Raw genomic sequence first — 18164 nt, 5'->3', positions numbered from 1 at the left:
GGTGCTCAGCATTACCCAATACTTATGCCTCCCTTGATCCCAGAACTGATCCAAAAGGGAATGAGGAGCACGTGGAACATGCATCCCAGTACTACTCTGGGATGGCTTTGTGCTAAAATTAAAGACCTCTGTCTGGTTTGCATAATTCTTGGACTCAACAGAGCAAAATGGCTTCATCCACAGATGCTGTTAGTGGTTTAGGCAGCTTCAGAGGCATGTATTAATTTGGGATTGCATCCCACTGTTTCCCACTCTTAATTGTTTTAACTGTTTTTATGTATGTAATCTTTGTAGATGTAAATTGCTTTGGAATGCCTCATAGGAAGCAATTTTTCAATGGAAAAAAAAATTATTATTATTAACAGAGCAGATGGATGGTGTATATTAATATATATCAGTGATGGCTGATGGATTATTCTTATTGTTAATGTGAGCTGACAATATTTATTCTTATGTTTTGTGTATTATTACTTTTTTGTATAAATTTAAAGAGGACTTGGTTGACTGATTCATGGATCTATTAGCATATCCATCCCTGATTTTTACGGATCTAATTTATTGAGTTGTTCTGAAGATAAAATGGTTATTACAAATAATTGTAATAGAGATGGGATGGGATGCACAGATGGGGTGTAACTGTGGTGGATTATCTTCTTTGCATGCAAAAGACCTCTTCTTTTAATCCACGTAGGATTGGAAGACACCCCTTTCTGAAACTGTTAAATAGTGGGAAAGATGGACAGACACAACTCTGTTGGATTCACAGCTCTTTATTACAGCAGTTAGAACTGCTCATGGAGTCAGACTGACTTCAGCCTAGCTGGCTGCTTTAAGTAACTTGTAACAGTAACAACTCCCAACTAGCTAACTAATCAGTGAGCGACAGTTCTCAATCCTTCATTTGCATACTGGTGGCCCTGAGTGAGAACTGCAGCTAATCTTAATACAGTGGTACCTCTGGATAAGAACGGGATCCGTTCTGGAGCCCTGTTCGCACCCAGAAGCAAATGTAACCCGCGTCTGCACGTCTGTGTGGGTCACAATTCGACGCTTCTGCGCATGATGTCATTTTGACCGTCTGCGCATGTGCGAGCGGCGAAACCCGGAAGTAAAGCGTTCTGTTACTTCCGGGTCGCTGCGGAGCGCAACCTGAAAGCACTCAACCTGAAGCAACTTCAACCCGAGGTATGACTGTACATAACAGAAACCCGGAAGTGTCTAGACAGCACAGGCAACTCCCCCTGCTTTCGTTGGGGTTATGTTGTGGGCCTCCGCATGCATAAGTAAAATGAGCACCATCTAAAACCTCTAAACACCTGTTTTTTTTAGCTGCTCTCCATGCTCTTTGTCTTCAGATGGCCAGAAAGGACAGGGAACACTCCGTCTGAGCAATACAGCTTCCTGCCCAACAGCTGCCACAGTTGTGAGAGCTCCTACATGCCATTTTGGAGCCCATAAGTTTTTTTTTTTTTTAAAGGAATTTAAACCCTTGCTTCTTGAATTTTGGCTCGCTGAGATCCTCTTCAGGCTCTGGGGAGGGTCTCCTTACGAACCACAATAACTTTTCAGCTTTCTCCCACTACTTCTGGGTTTGAATGTATTCATTTATTTATTTTGTGCCGCCCTGCATGTGCGCAGTAGTGCATGAGTTGATTCCGCTCAAGTGGGGAGTTGCCAGTACTAACCTAGATGGACCAATAGTCTCAGAATCAGGCCACTTCCTATGTTCTGTATATAGGATGGTTGTAGCTTTCCGTTCAGCGGCAAAGGGAAACCTATAAATAATCCGATTTTTATGAGGCCTCCTCAGAATTGTTAAGAATACTTCTGCAAATGAAATAATATGCAAATCTATTATAGAATGTCAAAATAGGTCCTTCTGTCCTTTTAGCAATGCTCAGCATATAATAAAAAAGGCCTATTTTGACTGACAGCTGATTAGAAAACCACGATTTCTTTTTCAGATTTTATGGCTGTCAAAATAATACAAAACTGGAGATTGGAAAAATCTGGTTGACAGGAGAGTAGCCAGAAATTAGTAGCAGAGATGTGCTGGCTCACTCATCTGAGTCCAGCCTGGTGTTTGAGGTGATGCAGCTGTCTCCAATTTCCTTTGCTGGAATGTCATAGTCACAAATCCAGCTGAAAACTGAGCAGAACTTACTACTTTCTGCAGCGGTTTGGAAAATGGTCTTGGTAGAGCAGGAAAGATGGGTGATATCTTGGTTAAGCTAGACAGAAGCTGGACTGCAGACAATATTAGAAGTGGGTTGCTAATTCATTTAATTGGTTGTTAATTTGGAGAAGAGGGATGCGGGTGGCACTGTGGGTTAAACCACAGAGCCTAGGACTTGCTGGTCAGCGGTTCGAATCCCTGCGACGGGGTGAGCTCCTGTTGCTCGGTCCCTGCTCCTGCCAACCTAGCAGTTTGAAAGCATGCCAGTGCAAGTAGATAAATAGGTACCGCTCTGGTGGGAAGGTAAATGGCGTTTCCGTGCGCTGCTCTAGTTCGCCAGAAGTGGCTTAGTCATGACCCGGAAGCTGTACGCCGGCTCTCTTGGCCAATAAAGCAAGATGAGCGCCGCAACCCCAGAGTCAGTCACAACTGGACCTAATGGTCAGGGGTCCCTTTACCTTTTTTTTTATTTGGGGAAAACAGGTAGAGCATTTGTTTTGCAGGCGGAAGGTCTCCGGTTCAATCCCCAGTATCGCCAGGTAGGGCTGGGAATGTCCTTCTGAAACCCTGGAGAACTGCTTCCAGTTAGTGTAGATAATAATGAGCTGGATGGACTAAGAGTCTGACTCTGTATATGGCAGCTTCCCATGATACTAGTCCTCAGTGGTTCATCTGAACGTTATGTTTTTGCCAAATGTTGGCAATGTATCTGTTACAGGAAAATCTAGGTGCGAGGCTGCTCAGTCACCCAGCTTGTTGGGCAGAGCCCACGGGTCCCTGAGGAATAAAGGAAGGAATCCAGCCACCAACTGGAGCAAATAGCTGTAGACCGAAATTTATTGCGCCACAGGTTCAAAGAGGAATTTTGAACCCCGAGGATGGGGTGACAAGGACTTTTAAAACTTTCCCACCATATCCCAGAATACAGTTCGTACAGCATCATTGCTACATCATTGCTACATCACTGACATGTCACAAAAAGGGGGGGGGGGTTAAACAGGGGTTACACTAGTTAAACCTTGGCAAACATGTCCAGACAAGTCCTTGGTACAAGATTAGCATAAGCAGACATGTCAGGGCAAGACCCAGGTACAGTGGTACCTCAGGTTACATACACTTCAGGTTACATACGCTTCAGGTCACAGACTCAGCTAACCCAGAAATAGTACCTCGGATTACGAACTTTGCTTCAGGATGAGAACAGAAATCGTGCTCTGGCGGCACGGCGGCAGCAGGAGGCCCCGTTAGCTAAATGGTGCTTTAGGTTAAGAACAGTTTCAGGTTAAGAACGGACCTCCGGAATGAATTAAATACTTAACCCGAGGTACCACTGTACTGGTTTTGGTTCAGGAGGCAGCTGTGTTCCATCAGGATAAGCTTAGGTTTTACACCAAATGTATGTGACTTTTCCTAGAGGGAGCTGTTCCGGTTGAGATAGCCCAACCCTGAAATGTTTCTTTTTTTTTTTTTAAATGATATTTATTAAAGTTACAAAAAATAGAAGAAATACAAAATACAGAAAAAAGAGTAAATTTTTTTAAAATATAACAAAAAAGTAAAGGATAAAAAGAAACATACAAAATAAAACAGTTAAAAAGACATTAATTTTCCAAACCTATCTTCTCTAGACTTATTTCCCCGGACCTCCTCATACCTCCTTTTTTTGTATTCCAGTTCAGTTTGTTAGTTCAGCAAATCCTTACCATTAAACTTTTACCCAATTGTAAGCCTTTTTTCATATCTCCTAAAGCATTACAGCTAAAAAGCTCTTAGTTTCTATCCAACATCCTTCTAAGATTCCTTAATTTTACAATATTTCTGTAAATAGTCTTTAAATTTCTTCCAGTCTTCTTTCACCGACTCTTCTCCCTGGTCTCGGATTCTGCCAGTCATTTCCGCCAATTCCATGTAGTCCATCAACTTCATCTGCCATTCTTCCAGAGTGGGTAGATCTTGTGTCTTCCAATACTTTGCAATGAGTATTCTTGCTGCTGTTGTAACATACATAAAAAAGGTTCTGTCCTTCTTTGGCACCAATTGGCCGACAATGCCCAGAAGAAAGGCCTCTGGTTTCTTCAGAAAGGTATATTTAAATACAACCCTGAAATGTTTCTAAGGGTTGGTTCCCAATGGAAATCTCCTGCAAGGAAAGGGGTTATTTGACTGAATTTAAGTATATTAAACTTGCATAGCAGTGATGAGCTGAAGTTTCTCATGTGTGCGTGTGCTGAATCTAACTTCTGTTGGGCAAACCCCCTGGGAAAAAAGTTCTAAAAACTTCTTAGCCAGTTCCAAAGTTACATTGCCCCACCCCCTTCTCTTTCCCTTCCAGTTATCATCTGGCAGTGGTAACTAGGAATACTCACAACATCCCCTGCCCCTGAGTGCCTGCGGTGCTGCTCTCGTAGAACCATAAGCACACAGACGTTGGGAAATGCAATCTTCCCATGGCACGCGAGTGCTCACTCTGATCAACAGGCGCCCTGGGAATTACATGTTCCAGGGCTCCTTGCATGTTGCATGTTGTAATGTGAATGCTCAGGAACAATGAGCCCTGGGGCATGTGGTCTCTGAGGGCTCATCCAGATTTCTGCTCGTCCTGTCACTTTCCCCGGGGAAATGTTATGCATTAAGAGTAGCTGCAGTTCTCACTCAGGGCCACTAGTATGCAAATGAAGGACTGAGAACTTCAGCTCACTGATTGGTTAGCTAGTTGGGAGTTGTTATTGTTACAAGTTACTTAGTATTATAGGGGGACGCGGGTGGTGCTGTGGGTAAAACCTCAGCGCCTAGGACTTGCCGATCGCATGGTCGGCGGTTCGAATCCCCGCGGCGGGGTGCGCTCCCGTCGTTCGGTCCCAGCGCCTGCCAACCTAGCAGTTCGAAAGCACCCCCGGGTGCAAGTAGATAAATAGGGACCGCTTACTAGCGGGAAGGTAAACGGCGTTCCATGTGCTGCGCTGGCTCGCCAGATGCAGCTTGTCACGCTGGCCACGTGACCCGGAAGTGTCTGCAGACAGCACTGTCTCCCGGCCTATAGAGTGAGATGAGCGCACAACCCTAGAGTCTGTCAAGACTGGTCAAGACGGGCAGGGGTACCTTTACCTTTTTACTTAGTATTATATAAAGCAGCCATATACATATGCAAGTCTGTCTGTCTCCAGGAGCAGTTCTAACTGCTGTAATAAAGAGTTGTGAATCTAACAGAGCTGTGTCCTTCATCCATCATTCCCTCTATTTAACAGGAAACCCCTTCCTTAAGGCTGAATCAGAGCAAGCATCAATCGGATTTCCCCCAGATTGATGCTTGCTCCAATTCAGTGCTACAGAGCAGTTTTCCCAAAGGAAGTGGCAGGGACAAGTGGGAAACTGCTTGATCCCATGCCTTCTAGGCACAGGAGAAGCAGAAGTATGGGTAAGCCTTAAGATGCCTGTTGCAAATACTAAGCCAGACATAGACAAACTCCAGCCCTCCAGATGTCTGGGACTACAGTTCCCATCATCCCTAGCTAACAGGACCAGTGTCAGGGATGATGAGAATTGTAGTTCCAAACATCTGGAGGGCTGGAGTTTGCCTATGCCTGTACTAAGCTCTTGGAAGCCCTATAAAACAACATTCCCAAGTGTCCCTGGCATTAAGATGTTACCAGTGCAACACCGAAGACACCAGAGAAAGAAAGACTCATTCCCTGTATGGGGCAGCTGCATATTCCTGCATTGCAGGGGTTGAACTAGATGGTCCTCACAGTCCCTTCCAGCTCTACAATTTTGTAATTCTTTGATTCCAAATTTTAAGTGCAATAACTTTTTTTGGGTGGGGGAAGGAGGGAATGCTGCTAGATTTGTAGCACAGCTGAGCAGGAAAAGTTCATATGCTGAGAAATGTAACTGTGAACTCAGGTGACAGCATTATTTCTAACCTTTAACACTTTCAGAGTTCAGAAAATTACATTCCCTTTCATTGTCTGCAGCCTCTGCAGGTCTGCCTGCCCTATGAGTCCATCATGAGGCACATAAGACACATTGTGTATTGTGGTGCTCCTGGGGAAGGCTGCCATAAGTTATGCAGCAGAAGTATTTTCTAGTCCTTGCTTCTAGAGAGCTTCTGCCACTTGGGGGGTACCCAGCAGTGGGCAAGATCCCCCAGCAACCTGACTTAGGGCTCATCCAGTCTTGTTGCTTTCTCCCAGGGAAACACACTATTTACCGCTGAATCAGAGCAAATGTCAATGGGGTTTTCTCCCATATTGTTACGAAGGTTTCTCATCACCCGCAATCTCTGCCAAGCAGCAGCAAGATTCCAGGGGCTCCATGCACTCAGCCAGGGTTGTCGTTTCCATTGGGAAAACTGAGGCACAGCGGAGTCTAGTTCCTTTAAGAAATATGGGGTTTATTTTAAACATATTTGCACCTAAAGTGTTCAGTAGAGGGAGTGCAGAACACTATACCCCAATAATGTCTCTCATTGCCCCTCTCATAGCTTCAGCAAGCTTGGCTCCAGAGCTGCAGTCAGTCATGGCACCTGGTCTCTCGGTGCAGCCTCTCCAGCTAGAGCTACTTTTGCCCACTTCCTCCTCCTTGTTCTCAGAACATCTTTAGATTTCAAAAAGGACACCTGCTTTTGTGACATCATGACCCCTGTCATCTTGGCAACCTCCCAGATCTCCTGGTTTTGTCCACTCCTCAGAGTGGTAGCTTTCTGCATTGCCAAATGCCCTTTTAATGGCCCAGTGTTTCTCAATGGCTTTGCACTTAGCTAGCCTGGCCAGGCTGGTTTGCATAAGCTAACCCAGGAATTCCTAGTCTGGCACAGTTCTGCAGCTTGCATTTCCCCCCACATGTGCCAAATGTCATCTAAATACTAAAAGGTAAAGTTAAAGATACCCCTGACCATTAGTTCCAGTCGCAGATGACTCTGGGGTTGCGGTGATCATCTTGCTCTATAGGCCGAGGGAGCCGGTGTACAGCTTCCGGGTCATGTGGCCAGCATGACTAAGCCGCTTCTGGCGAACCAGAGCAGCGCACGGAAACGCCATTTACCTTCCCGCTGGAGCAGTACCTATTTCTCTACTTGCACTTTGACGTGCTTTCGAACTGCTAGGTTGGCAGGAGCAGGGACTGAGCAACGGGAGCTCACCCCGTCGTGGGGATTTGAACCGTCGACCTTCTGATCGGCAAGCCCTAGGCTCTGTGGTTTAGACTGCTGTTTATTAATTTCGATTTTTCATTAACAGACTCTGGTACTCTAGATCTATGGCATTACCAGCTTCTTACAGAAGACCAGAAACCGTCACTGACTGCTGATTTGGAGTTAAGCTTGCTGAAGTTATGGGAGGGGCAACAAAGACACTATTGGGGCATAATGTTCTGCACCCCCTCCATGGAAGACTTCAGATGTTAAATATGTGTAAAATAAACCCCATATTTCTTAAAAACATTAGATTTTGCTGTGCCTCGATTTTCCCAGCAGAAACACAACCCTGGGTGAGTGCATGGAACCCCTGGAATCTTGCTACTGCTTGCCAGAGATTGCAGGTGGTGCAGAACATTCAAGACCACATGGTCATTCCAGACTCTCATTTGAGCAGAATTTATAGAGAGTGTTGTCAGTGCCAAATGGATTGCTGTAGCAAACCTTCATCGTTATGTCAGCTTCTTGTGAATGCTCCTTGTCTGCTGCCTTCAGTCATTCTGATGGTGATGGATGGCAAGTGATCCCATGAATTTAATGGTTGCCTCTCAAGTGACAAGTACTTCCTCAGTGCCCGTTCGTGTTTCACTTCAGTGCTATGTACTAGGAAATCCCACAAATCCCTGACGCAATGCCAGTCTCACTTTTCTCAGTGTCCGTTGACAGATTGCAGTGTTTGAATAAGAAAGAGCATTATCTTCAAGTGGTTGTGAATCTCTGCTTCTCGTTTGCCCTCTGCCAGGTTAAACATTTGCAGTGTTACACTAGATGCTGTCAGGGGTTTCCTCTGCCTTGAACAGGGAACTGTGAGGTCCGAGGTTGAGGTCTTTGCTTGGTGAGTTCTGCCAAAGGCTCCGACCTCTGTGTCCTCATCATTGTGGAACAGCCTCTGTGATTGATTGGGAGGCAGAATGAAGCCTCTGGATTGGTCAGGCCTAGGATAAATACTTGAAGAATTGTATTCTGCCTCTGCAACAGAACAGTATCTTGTGCCTGCTCTACTTCTGGCTACCAGATTGGAAAATTTGACAGATTTGCCTATCCTTTTGATAGTGACATAGACCGGAGCCCTAGAAAGTCCTCAAATGCCACCTCCCAGGTCATTGAGCCCAGGGCATTGAGCAGGAATGAATGAATGAATCTTTATTTGTGTCAGCCATCGGCCATAGCAATAAAACAACAATACAATATACAAAGAATAGAAATCAAAAAGTCAATTATATAAAATACACTTCAGGGTTTTGAATCAATAGTCAAATAGTGAATCTTATTCTGATTGCCCCAGCTAAAAAACCTTGCAGCCTTTGCTGTCACCTGCTCATCTGAGCAGGACTTTAAGGCAGAAGTCTACAGCGCCAGTCAATGGAATGAGTGGGAGGGCCTGCTAGTGTAGCAAGCCTGACTTCTTTATTGCTTCAGACAGCACAATATGTTGGGTCTGCCCTGGAAAAGCCTAATTCTCTCTACACTCTCCTGAACTTAACTCCTCCTGAGCTGGGCTACTTCTTCTTTCACACACACCCTGGGAAGCACCATAGCTCAGTGGTAGAGCATCTTCTTTGCATTGAGAAGGTCCCTGGCCCAGTTTATGACACCTCCAGGTAGGGATGGGAGAGGCCGCTGCCTGGAACCCTGGAGAGCTGATGATCAGGGTAGATTTGGTTGAGCTAGAAGGGCCCCGTAGTCTCAGTATAAGGCAGCTTCCTACGTCCTTATCCATCTGCACACCCAACAGCACAAGATCGGAACTGTTGTGGCTTCCTTGTTGTTGTGTTCCCAAACAACGGAAGGAACTTTATAGTTCTTTCCCAGCTGAATACTTGAAATGTGTGGGCAGCAGGAAAGTGAAGATCAGTGATGGGAAGGATCTGGAGATAAATATGTTTTCTGTAAATTTTTCAAAGTTATAGTCCACAACAAGATTCTCGTGTTTATCTTTCTGGGGCTACAGGAGCATATGGCAGGCTTATTTCTGTCTGTATGCCAAATTCTATTATCTGTTTGCAGAATACTTTTATTGCCTCCCCAACCACGCTAAATATTTACTTTTCCACTTTCTTAGCTTTTACCCCCTTTGCTTTCTTAAACTCAGTTGACCTATCTATATATTTTTATTAGCTCTTGGCCCGCATTTTTCAAAACCTGTGTGTGTGTGTGTGTGTGTGTGTGTGTGTGTTTACAAAACTGGTATGGCTTCTAAACAACAATTTTAACTCAGAACTTATATTTTCAGATTCTTGGAATGGATCCATTTGGCAAGCCAATGGAAGGAATCAGAAATACCCAGCTGGAGTGATCTGGGTGCCCAAGGGAGTGGAGGAATTTGCAGTTGATTGAATTGATCACTTTGCATTGAGTAGAATTCTTCCCTACTCCTGCCCAAAATTACCACTACAAAGCTATATTCCCATAACAGCACATTTCTCGTCTGGCCTCTTCATTCCACAACTTGAAAGTCAGAGAAACAAATACCGTACAATTTTTATTAGCTGCTACCGGGTTTAAACCAGTGGCTGAAGTTTAAATCTGGTGCAATTTTATGCTTCAGAACTCTTCTGTAAGCTGGTGGTGTGCCCTGAAAGCTGGGTCAGATGTTCTTTGGATATTAATATTTACACAGCCAGGGGTTTAACTATTTCTTCATTTCTCTCCCCACCCCCCACCCAGGCAATATCTTTGTGGTCAGCCTGTCTGTGGCAGACCTGGTGGTGGCTGTCTATCCCTACCCTCTTATATTGACCGCCATCTTCCACAATGAATGGACCATGGGCGACATCCACTGCCAGATCAGCGGCTTCTTCATGGGCCTCAGCGTGATTGGCTCCATCTTCAACATCACAGCCATCGCCATCAACAGGTACTGCTACATTTGCCACAGCCTCCGGTACGACAAGCTCTTCAACCTGAAGAACACCTGCGGCTACCTTTGCCTGACGTGGCTGCTGACCCTGGTGGCTATCCTGCCAAACCTTTTCGTGGGCTCCCTGCAGTATGACCAGAGGATTTATTCATGCACTTTTGCTCAGACGGTGAGCATGTCGTACACCATCACTGTGGTGGTGGTCCATTTCATCATCCCTCTCTCCATCGTGACCTTCTGCTACCTTCGGATCTGGATCCTTGTGATCCAGGTCAAGCACCGGGTGAGGCAAGACTGCAAGCAGAAAGTGCGTACAGCTGACGTGCGGAACTTCCTGACCATGTTTGTGGTCTTCGTCCTGTTCGCAGTGTGCTGGGGGCCATTAAACTTCATCGGCCTGGCAGTCTCCATCAACCCTTCGAAGATCATCCCGCAGATTCCAGAGTGGCTTTTTGTGGTGAGCTACTTCATGGCTTACTTTAACAGCTGCCTCAATGCCGTGATATACGGCATTCTCAACCAGAATTTCCGGAAGGAGTACAAGAGAATTCTCCTTGGCCTCTGGAGTCCACGCCTGCTCTTTCTTGATGCCTCGAGAGGTGGGACAGAGGGGGTTAAAAGCAAGCCATCCCCGGCCGGAACAAACAACAACCAGGCTGAAATCTTATTGTAAATAGAAGGACTATTTATTCCGCTCTGTCCATATGCACTATGTAAAGCTCATCTTCTACATGCTATCACAAGGGCCAAATTTGCCTCGTACAAATGATTCCACCACCTTCTGTTTCATTCTCTCTCTTTTCAAACAATGGGCTTGTTATTATGCTTTGTGAGAGTCGGCTTATGGTTTCCTAGGTTCTGCAGAGAAAGAACATACACTTTTGAAGCAAGAAGCCTTCTTTGGCCACCAGCTTACAAGGTTGCCTTGGGGCAACTGCCTTAAGCTCAGCTGGACCCTTTTATCCAGGCCAGGACTCTCTGCTCTGGCTGACCAAACTCTTCAGCATCTGGGGCCAAGAGGTCTATCCCACTCTTTCAGCGAACAATGCCTGGGATTGAACCTTCTGCGTGCAATGCATGTGCTCTGCCACTGGGTTTATCCTTTCTCAGCATTAATGCACGCACACATGTGCGTGCACGCACACACACACACACCTCATTCACATTCCCACTGAAGTCATGGATTTGTGTAAAGATTTGCAGGATGGTGCTTGCCTGTCTTCTTGTTCTCTTCAATGCTGCTTTCCACAGTGTGCCTGATCGATTTGGGATGCGTGTGCTGCACATATGCGATGACTCCCTAAGACAAGAAGCATTCCAAGAAGGGTGCATACAGCCTTGAGAATGTGCTACTTTGTGCATTGTCCTTCTCTGTAGTGTTCTACCAACAGATGTGCCACACTCTGCTCCTTCTGGTGTGCCTCTGCTGGAGTGTGCAAAAGCTCTAGGCCGCATGACCAACTTTGCGCTATATTAGATTACTGTATGTGTTAACCAGTGCTTTGCCACCAACCTGATGATATATCTCCAGCAATTCTTCTTTAAAGCTTAGCAACAAAGAGCTGTGTCCTTGCCAGGCTGGATACATTAGTGTGCCATGAGATGGCTGCTAATGTGGCATGCAAGGTGAATTACAGACCATTAAGGGCTCATGTAACCTCACGGCAATCATCCTGGAAGGAGGCTGCCCATTGGGCTTCTGTATGAGCCACTGTTCTCAGCTTTTCCAGTACAGAGGGATGCCCAGAACAGTGGCTTGTACAGTAAAACAGTGAGGATGAGCTCACCTGTAGAAAGGTCGTTTTATTTGTATATGCTCTTAAGAACAAACCTTTTGCAATGTATTATTTAAGTGTGCCTATTTTTTAAGGAAATAGCAAAAAAAAAAAAAAAAAGTATGCCTGTGCTGTTAAAAATTAAAGTGTCTTAACCAAAAAGCAGGGCAAAAAGCAAAGCAAATCAGTTTTTAACCTGCAGTTGATGGGTTGCTATTTAAATGTGAATACAGCAGTGACATGTTTAGAACAGCAGGACCTGTGGCGGTCCATCAGAATGTACCTATTCCTCAAGTGTCTAATTCAGCCCCAGCAGGGAGGGAAGAGTCAATTTAGAAAGTTTGAAACAAAAAGCAGCTTTTTGTGGCACAGATTGGCTGGCCCTTCCCCTAATCCTTGGACCATGTTTGCATTGGGGTGGGAGTGGAGTTTGCACTTGAAGAACAAAATAAAGCCACAGATGGATGAATGCATATCTGCATGATTGTCCATGCACTGCATGTAAATATAAAGAAAACCAGCCAGCCCTCCCACCAGAGGAATGCTGGGAAAGGGAAGACCAATGACTGGGCTGGCATATGATTTGCTGGTATGAATACCTAGCATGACAAATTCCAGAGCTGGGAATAATTGAGCTTCACTGGCAGCTGAGGGTTATGCTGTGGGTTCTCTCTTTATATCCAGGGTGAGGAATCTGCAGGTGTTACTGGACTCCAACTCCCATCAGCACCAGCCAGGACAATTAATTTCTAGGATGCTGTAGTCCTGGCAACATCTGGAGGTCATTTGTCTTGCTTTCTGTGATGTGTGTCTTTCTCCTAAGCAACACTGTGCCCTCTCTCTGCAAGCCCAGGTATGGGAAATCCTATCATTTGGGAAAGACCAGAAGTCTAGCTAGCTCTCCAGTGTTTAATCAACAAATTGGTTGAATTAATCAGTTGAGATCAATTCTGATTGACAAAAATCAGAAATTGGGGAGAAATTGCTGTAAAACTGGAGAGCAGTTATTTTCCCATAGGAAGAAATGTATATTAGGAGAAGCTCACACACAAAAAAGGCTGATGAATTCTCATGAGGACTTTTCTTTTAAAGCAGCTCAAGCTGATTTGGAAATGTGGAAACTTGAACGAGGCTGCAGAACTGAAGAACAGAAAGAAACTCAGATTGACAAATTTGCTGGCACTCTACCCTCAGTTATAGGAAATTTATGAATATGGCATTGCTACAGAGGTTTGGATTTTTAGAGTGCAGAAAAAATAACGGTAGGGCTCTACCTCACCTTAGACTTATAGAATTGTAGAGTTAGAAGGGACCACAAGGGCCCCCTGGCCCAACTCCCTACAATGCAGGAATCTTTTGCCCGACCAGCCTCCCCTTTGTCCATATAGATATATAATCTGCAATACAGCAGTCTTACTAAAACTTGAATTTTGAACTGGTTTACAGCCGCACACACAAGGGCAAACTGCAGGTGATATTAAATACGTCTTATCTAGCCTGCAAAATGGTGTATTTGTTTTTTGTTTCTTTAAAAAATGCAATTTGCCTCAGCAAGGGGTGATAATTAATGGAACCAGAGGCTGAATGAAGGGGAGACTGAACCCTCCCCAATGTAATTCAAACAGAAAGGACAATTATAACAACAGACAAAAAATAAAATATGAAAAACAAAACCATAAAATAGGCATGCAGAATGAGTAGTTGCACATGAGTTAGAATAGCAAAGTCTAAGTAAAGACTGTCAACTTCATCAGATTATCAAGTCTAGTTCCGGATTTGACAGGCTTGTGACAAGGATTGTATTGAAAGCAATGTTGTATATGTTGTAAAGAATTTCAAATCATATAAAAGGTGTCTGGAGAACCTAAAGGTAAAGGTAAAGGACCCCTGACAGTTAAGTCCAGTCGCGGATGACTCTGGGGTTGCAGCGCTCATCTCGCTTTACAGGCCGAGGGAGCCAACGTTTGTCTGCAGACAGTTTTTCCGGGTCATGTAGCCAGCATGACTAAGCCGCTTCTGGTGCAACGGAACACCGAAACCAGAGCAGCGCACAGAAATGTTGTTTACTTTCCCGCCGGAGCTGTACCTATTTATCTACTTGCACTTTGGGGCATGCTTTCAAACTGCTAGGTTGGCAGGAGATGGGACCGAGCAACGGGAGCTCACCCCGTCGCGGGGATTCGAACCGCCGACCTTCTGATCAGCAAGTCCTAGGCTCTGTGGTTTAGACCACAGCGCCACCATGTCCCTGGAGAACCTAGACCTTGTTAAAATCTCAAATTATGTGTGATTTTGTCCACTACATCTATATTACAGAGTGAGTGGCATCAAACGCCCAGTGTCAGATTTTGGGCGGGTTTCCACTGAGTTGCAATTACTATTTGTGCTGCCAAGATAATCTATAAGACCCATTCTTTCTGACAATATATTTACATTGGTATCCACAAAAATAATCAATAACATTAGATTTTGGCAACAAACAATAGTTTCTTTAGTAACATCTATTATTTCTGTCAAAATCAAATTCCAAAAATCTTTCACAAATGGACATTCCTACCCTAAATGAAAATATGTACAAAGTTTATTGCAACCCCTCCAACAATTAGGTGATATAGAAGAAAACATTTTTTTACCTTTGCAAAGGAGTGTGATACCATCTGTGTAATAATTTTAAGAAAAAACGGAAACAGATCTTAAGGGTCACAACTCCCAAATTTTATTCCAATCCTTGGGAATACAGTCATACCTCGGGTTGAAGTAGCTTTGGGATAAGTATTTTCGGGTTGCGTGCTGCGGCGACCCGGAAGTAACGGAGCGTGTTACTTCCGGGTTTCGCTGCTTGCGCATGTGCAGATGGTCTAAATGACATCATGCACAGAAGTGGTGAATCGCAAACCGCGCATGCGCAGACGTGGGTTGCATTCGCTTCTGAATGTGGATGGGGCTCCAGAACGGACCCCGTTCACATCCAGAGGTACCACTGTAATTTGTGTGCCAGTATCTAGTTCCCATATCCATAGATCCATAAGCTAGAGTACAATTTAGAAAATGATCATTCCACCTCCATTGTGCTTAATAAATTTTAAAATTGCCTTAAGAGTCTCAAAGCTTGTATTTTTAAATGTTCTTTTGTACTAAAAGTATGAATTTGATTAAAATCTAGTTTGTGTAAATGTTTGACAAAGTTAATGTTATCAGGTTAATAGATATTGGTTGATTATTCGTATATAAATCTTGTAATGTGTCTAAACCTTTGGATTCCCAGTGTTCAGATTGCCTTGCTGGAAAAAAATCTGGGTGGTACGATAATAGGATTAATGGAGACATAATAGGTGCAAATTTACATTGTCAGATTGTCCATATTTGGATAGTACAATTAGTAAATGGATTTGTTAAAGAGTTCAATTGATTTGGTTTAAGATCCTTAAATGCAAGAGCTTGTTAATGAGAGACGTTTGGAAAGTTTAATTTCAGTGTCTATTCTGTGTTGATTCAGTTCCCCTTTTATTATATATAATAATTGTCTCAGTTGAAATGCAGAGCAGTAGAAATATAAATTAGGTGTACTCCATTCATTGGATTTAGCTCTGCTTAATAAAAAAAGGATTTACCTTGGTCTAGGTTTTCGGTTTTGGAAAATAAAAGTCATTATTGTAAGTTGCCGTGTTTTCAATCATTTATAAGGTTTGGAATAAAAATAGAAAGCAAGGTTAAAAACACCTTTTGAATTGTAGCTGCTCTACCCAAAGTTGAGAGATTTTTGGTTTTCCACATTTTTATTATATGTTCGTAATTGGATTATAGTTCATGTGAAATAATGTATGCATGTGTGAGTTGCTAAATATTTGATTGATTTGGCACATGTTGTAATTTTAGACATATCATAAATTAATTTTTGAATTTTAGGTCCTAAATTTATTTTTTAAATGGTTCATTTAGAGAAGTTGACTGAGCAACCAGGCAGAGAAACCAGATAGAAACCAGATTGCACTGAGTTAGAAAACACCTCCTTTTAAGCTAGTATTTGTGTGGAGGGGAGAGAATGCCTATGCAGGATTTCCCCCCAAAGTCAATGCCAATTTTAGAAGAAGAGTTCTCATAAGGACTTCAGTAGAGCTAAGAAAGGAAAGAGTTAGATTCTTTCTCTACCCCTGGTCTGATAACTACAGCCCTCCGGGCTGATGCAATCTAGCTTTGTTTTGGTTGTGTTTTTTTTAACCAGGCAGGTTCGAATGAGATTTGTAATTTAAAAATTCCATAACACAGTAAAATAGTGACTACAGAAATACAAATCAGATAAGTGGAATATGGATCCTCTCTTAAAAGTAATTATTAGCCCTTACAGACTGTAGCTCCTCCCAGCCTTTCATCCCGGGAAACCTACCTTTCCCTTCCTCTCACCCAGGGCCCTCCATAAATCATCCACCACCTCCATGAGTATACAGTTTATAGACTTTAATAAAAGGCCCCAGACATGGAACTCCAGAAGAAGAAGAAGAAGAAGAAATAAAGAGAGAGAAGGCAAAAGAAATATTAGAGAAAGATACAAAAAGAAAACTTTTGATGTTCCACCTGCCAGCTACGTAAAAGAAAGAAAAGGGATTATTAAGTGCAAAGTCTCATTTAGAAGCAATTGATGTTTGGGCCTTCTGAAGAGCACTGCAGCTTGTTTGAATCAGAAGTGAATTGCCAAATGACTCTTTGGCAGCTCCCCAAACCCATCAGAGGCTGAGATATAAGAGCCCTCATTTCGCTCAATAGCTTCCTCTAGGTGTGAGGTCAAACCGAGCCAAAAGCTGGAAAGGTTATTGCTACAAGCCAGAGTTCCATGGGGCACAATCATAGAATCATAGAACTGCAGAGTTGAAAGGGACCGCAAGGGTCATCTAGCCCAACCCTCTGCAATGCAGGAATCTCAGCAAAAGCATCCCTGACAGGTTGCCACCCAACCTCTGCTTGAAAACTTCCGAGGAGGGAGAGTCTACAACCTCTTGCCACTGTCAAACAGCTCTTACTGTAAGAAGGTTTTTTCCTGATGTTTAGTTGGAATCTCCTTTCTTAGAGATTGAAGCCATTGGTTCGAGACCTACCTCCAGAGCAGGAGAAAACAAGTGGTCTGTTTTCTCCAAAGTTGATTTCCTCTCAACATATTTGAAGTAGCCTCTTCTGTGTGTATCCAGTAGCTGCTGGAACAGGGCTTCTGTATATCATACCCATTAGTTACAAAGTGGAATGCACAATATGACAATGCAGGTTTTTTGCTGCATCTATAAGAGCCAGTGCTTGTTTGTTCTGAGCACTGTGCTCCTCCAAGTAAATGCGATCTTTAATTGCAGCATCTCAGGAGCTGGTCACCACTAAGTGGTCTGAACAGTATACATCTCAGGACACATCAAGTAGTAACCAATTGATTTTTATTCAGAGTGCGCCTATTAAAATTAATGGGCCTAACTTAGTCATGCTCATTAATTTCAATGGGTCTATTCTGAGAAAAACTATTCTGAAGTATCACAGTAGTAAGATAATATACATAGTTTTGCGCCAGAAGCACCTGGGAGTTGGAAACGGTTGGCGCAAGGCACAATAAACCAGTGAATCTTTATTATTAGGATCACAGATCAGCCACTAAGTTACAATCAACAAATACAGTTTTACAGCTTAGAGGCCAGCAAAATACTATGTAGAATTAGCAGCACAGCAAAGTGCTAGGAAGTGTGCCTTTGTGTTGTTGCACATTCAGTCAAACTAGAATGGGTTGCTAAGTGCTCGTGCAGTTGGCAAGGAGATTTAAGCATCTGGTTTCTAGTAGCACGTGCAGATGCACAGAAGTTTGCCACTTCGGTGGTGATTTCATTAGTGGAGTTTGACAGAAAGAGGGAAGGGTTAAAATTATCAGATCTGCCTGGAGGTTTGGTTTAAACAGGTATAATCAGTGCTTTTTTCTGGGGGGATGCAGGGGTACACATAACCCTAAACATTTTGTGAATCTTTGTACTTTTGTCCATTTACTGTATTTATTTTCCCCGATTTGAACTATAAAATGGTGATTTTCTTGAGTCAAAATGAGAGTACCCCTAAACATTTTTTAAGAAAAAAAGCACTGGGTATAATATATAAGGAGTGATTGTCCACATTAATATGAACAGTATAATAACACGTGCA

The 18164-nt window shown here is 43.6% G+C and overlaps 1 protein-coding gene and 1 long non-coding RNA gene across 3 annotated transcripts in view; one reads left to right on the top strand and one right to left on the bottom strand.

Annotated features, from left to right (window-relative positions):
• GPR50 (G protein-coupled receptor 50) overlaps positions 1-15907 on the top strand; it is a gene marked incomplete at its 5' end in the record, with an annotated part of 70531 nt that extends 54624 nt beyond the window's left edge. For both annotated transcript variants that reach the window (XM_080991143.1, XM_080991144.1), the window contains one exon: positions 10035-15907. In XM_080991143.1, coding sequence (XP_080847269.1) covers positions 10035-10900 — 866 coding nt within the window. In that variant the 3' untranslated portion in view covers positions 10901-15907. The remainder of the gene's footprint in view (positions 1-10034) is intronic.
• The window catches only part of LOC308468772, a 49310-nt gene that overhangs the window by 12238 nt on the left and 18908 nt on the right, over positions 1-18164 (bottom strand). The window lies entirely within an intron of this gene.

The sequence above is a fragment of the Podarcis pityusensis genome, assembly GCF_964106645.2.
Source record: "Podarcis pityusensis genome assembly, chromosome: Z".
NCBI lineage: Eukaryota > Metazoa > Chordata > Lepidosauria > Squamata > Lacertidae > Podarcis > Podarcis pityusensis.
The sequence above is the reverse complement of the archived record's forward strand: the minus strand, read 5'-3'. Positions and strand labels throughout refer to the sequence as shown.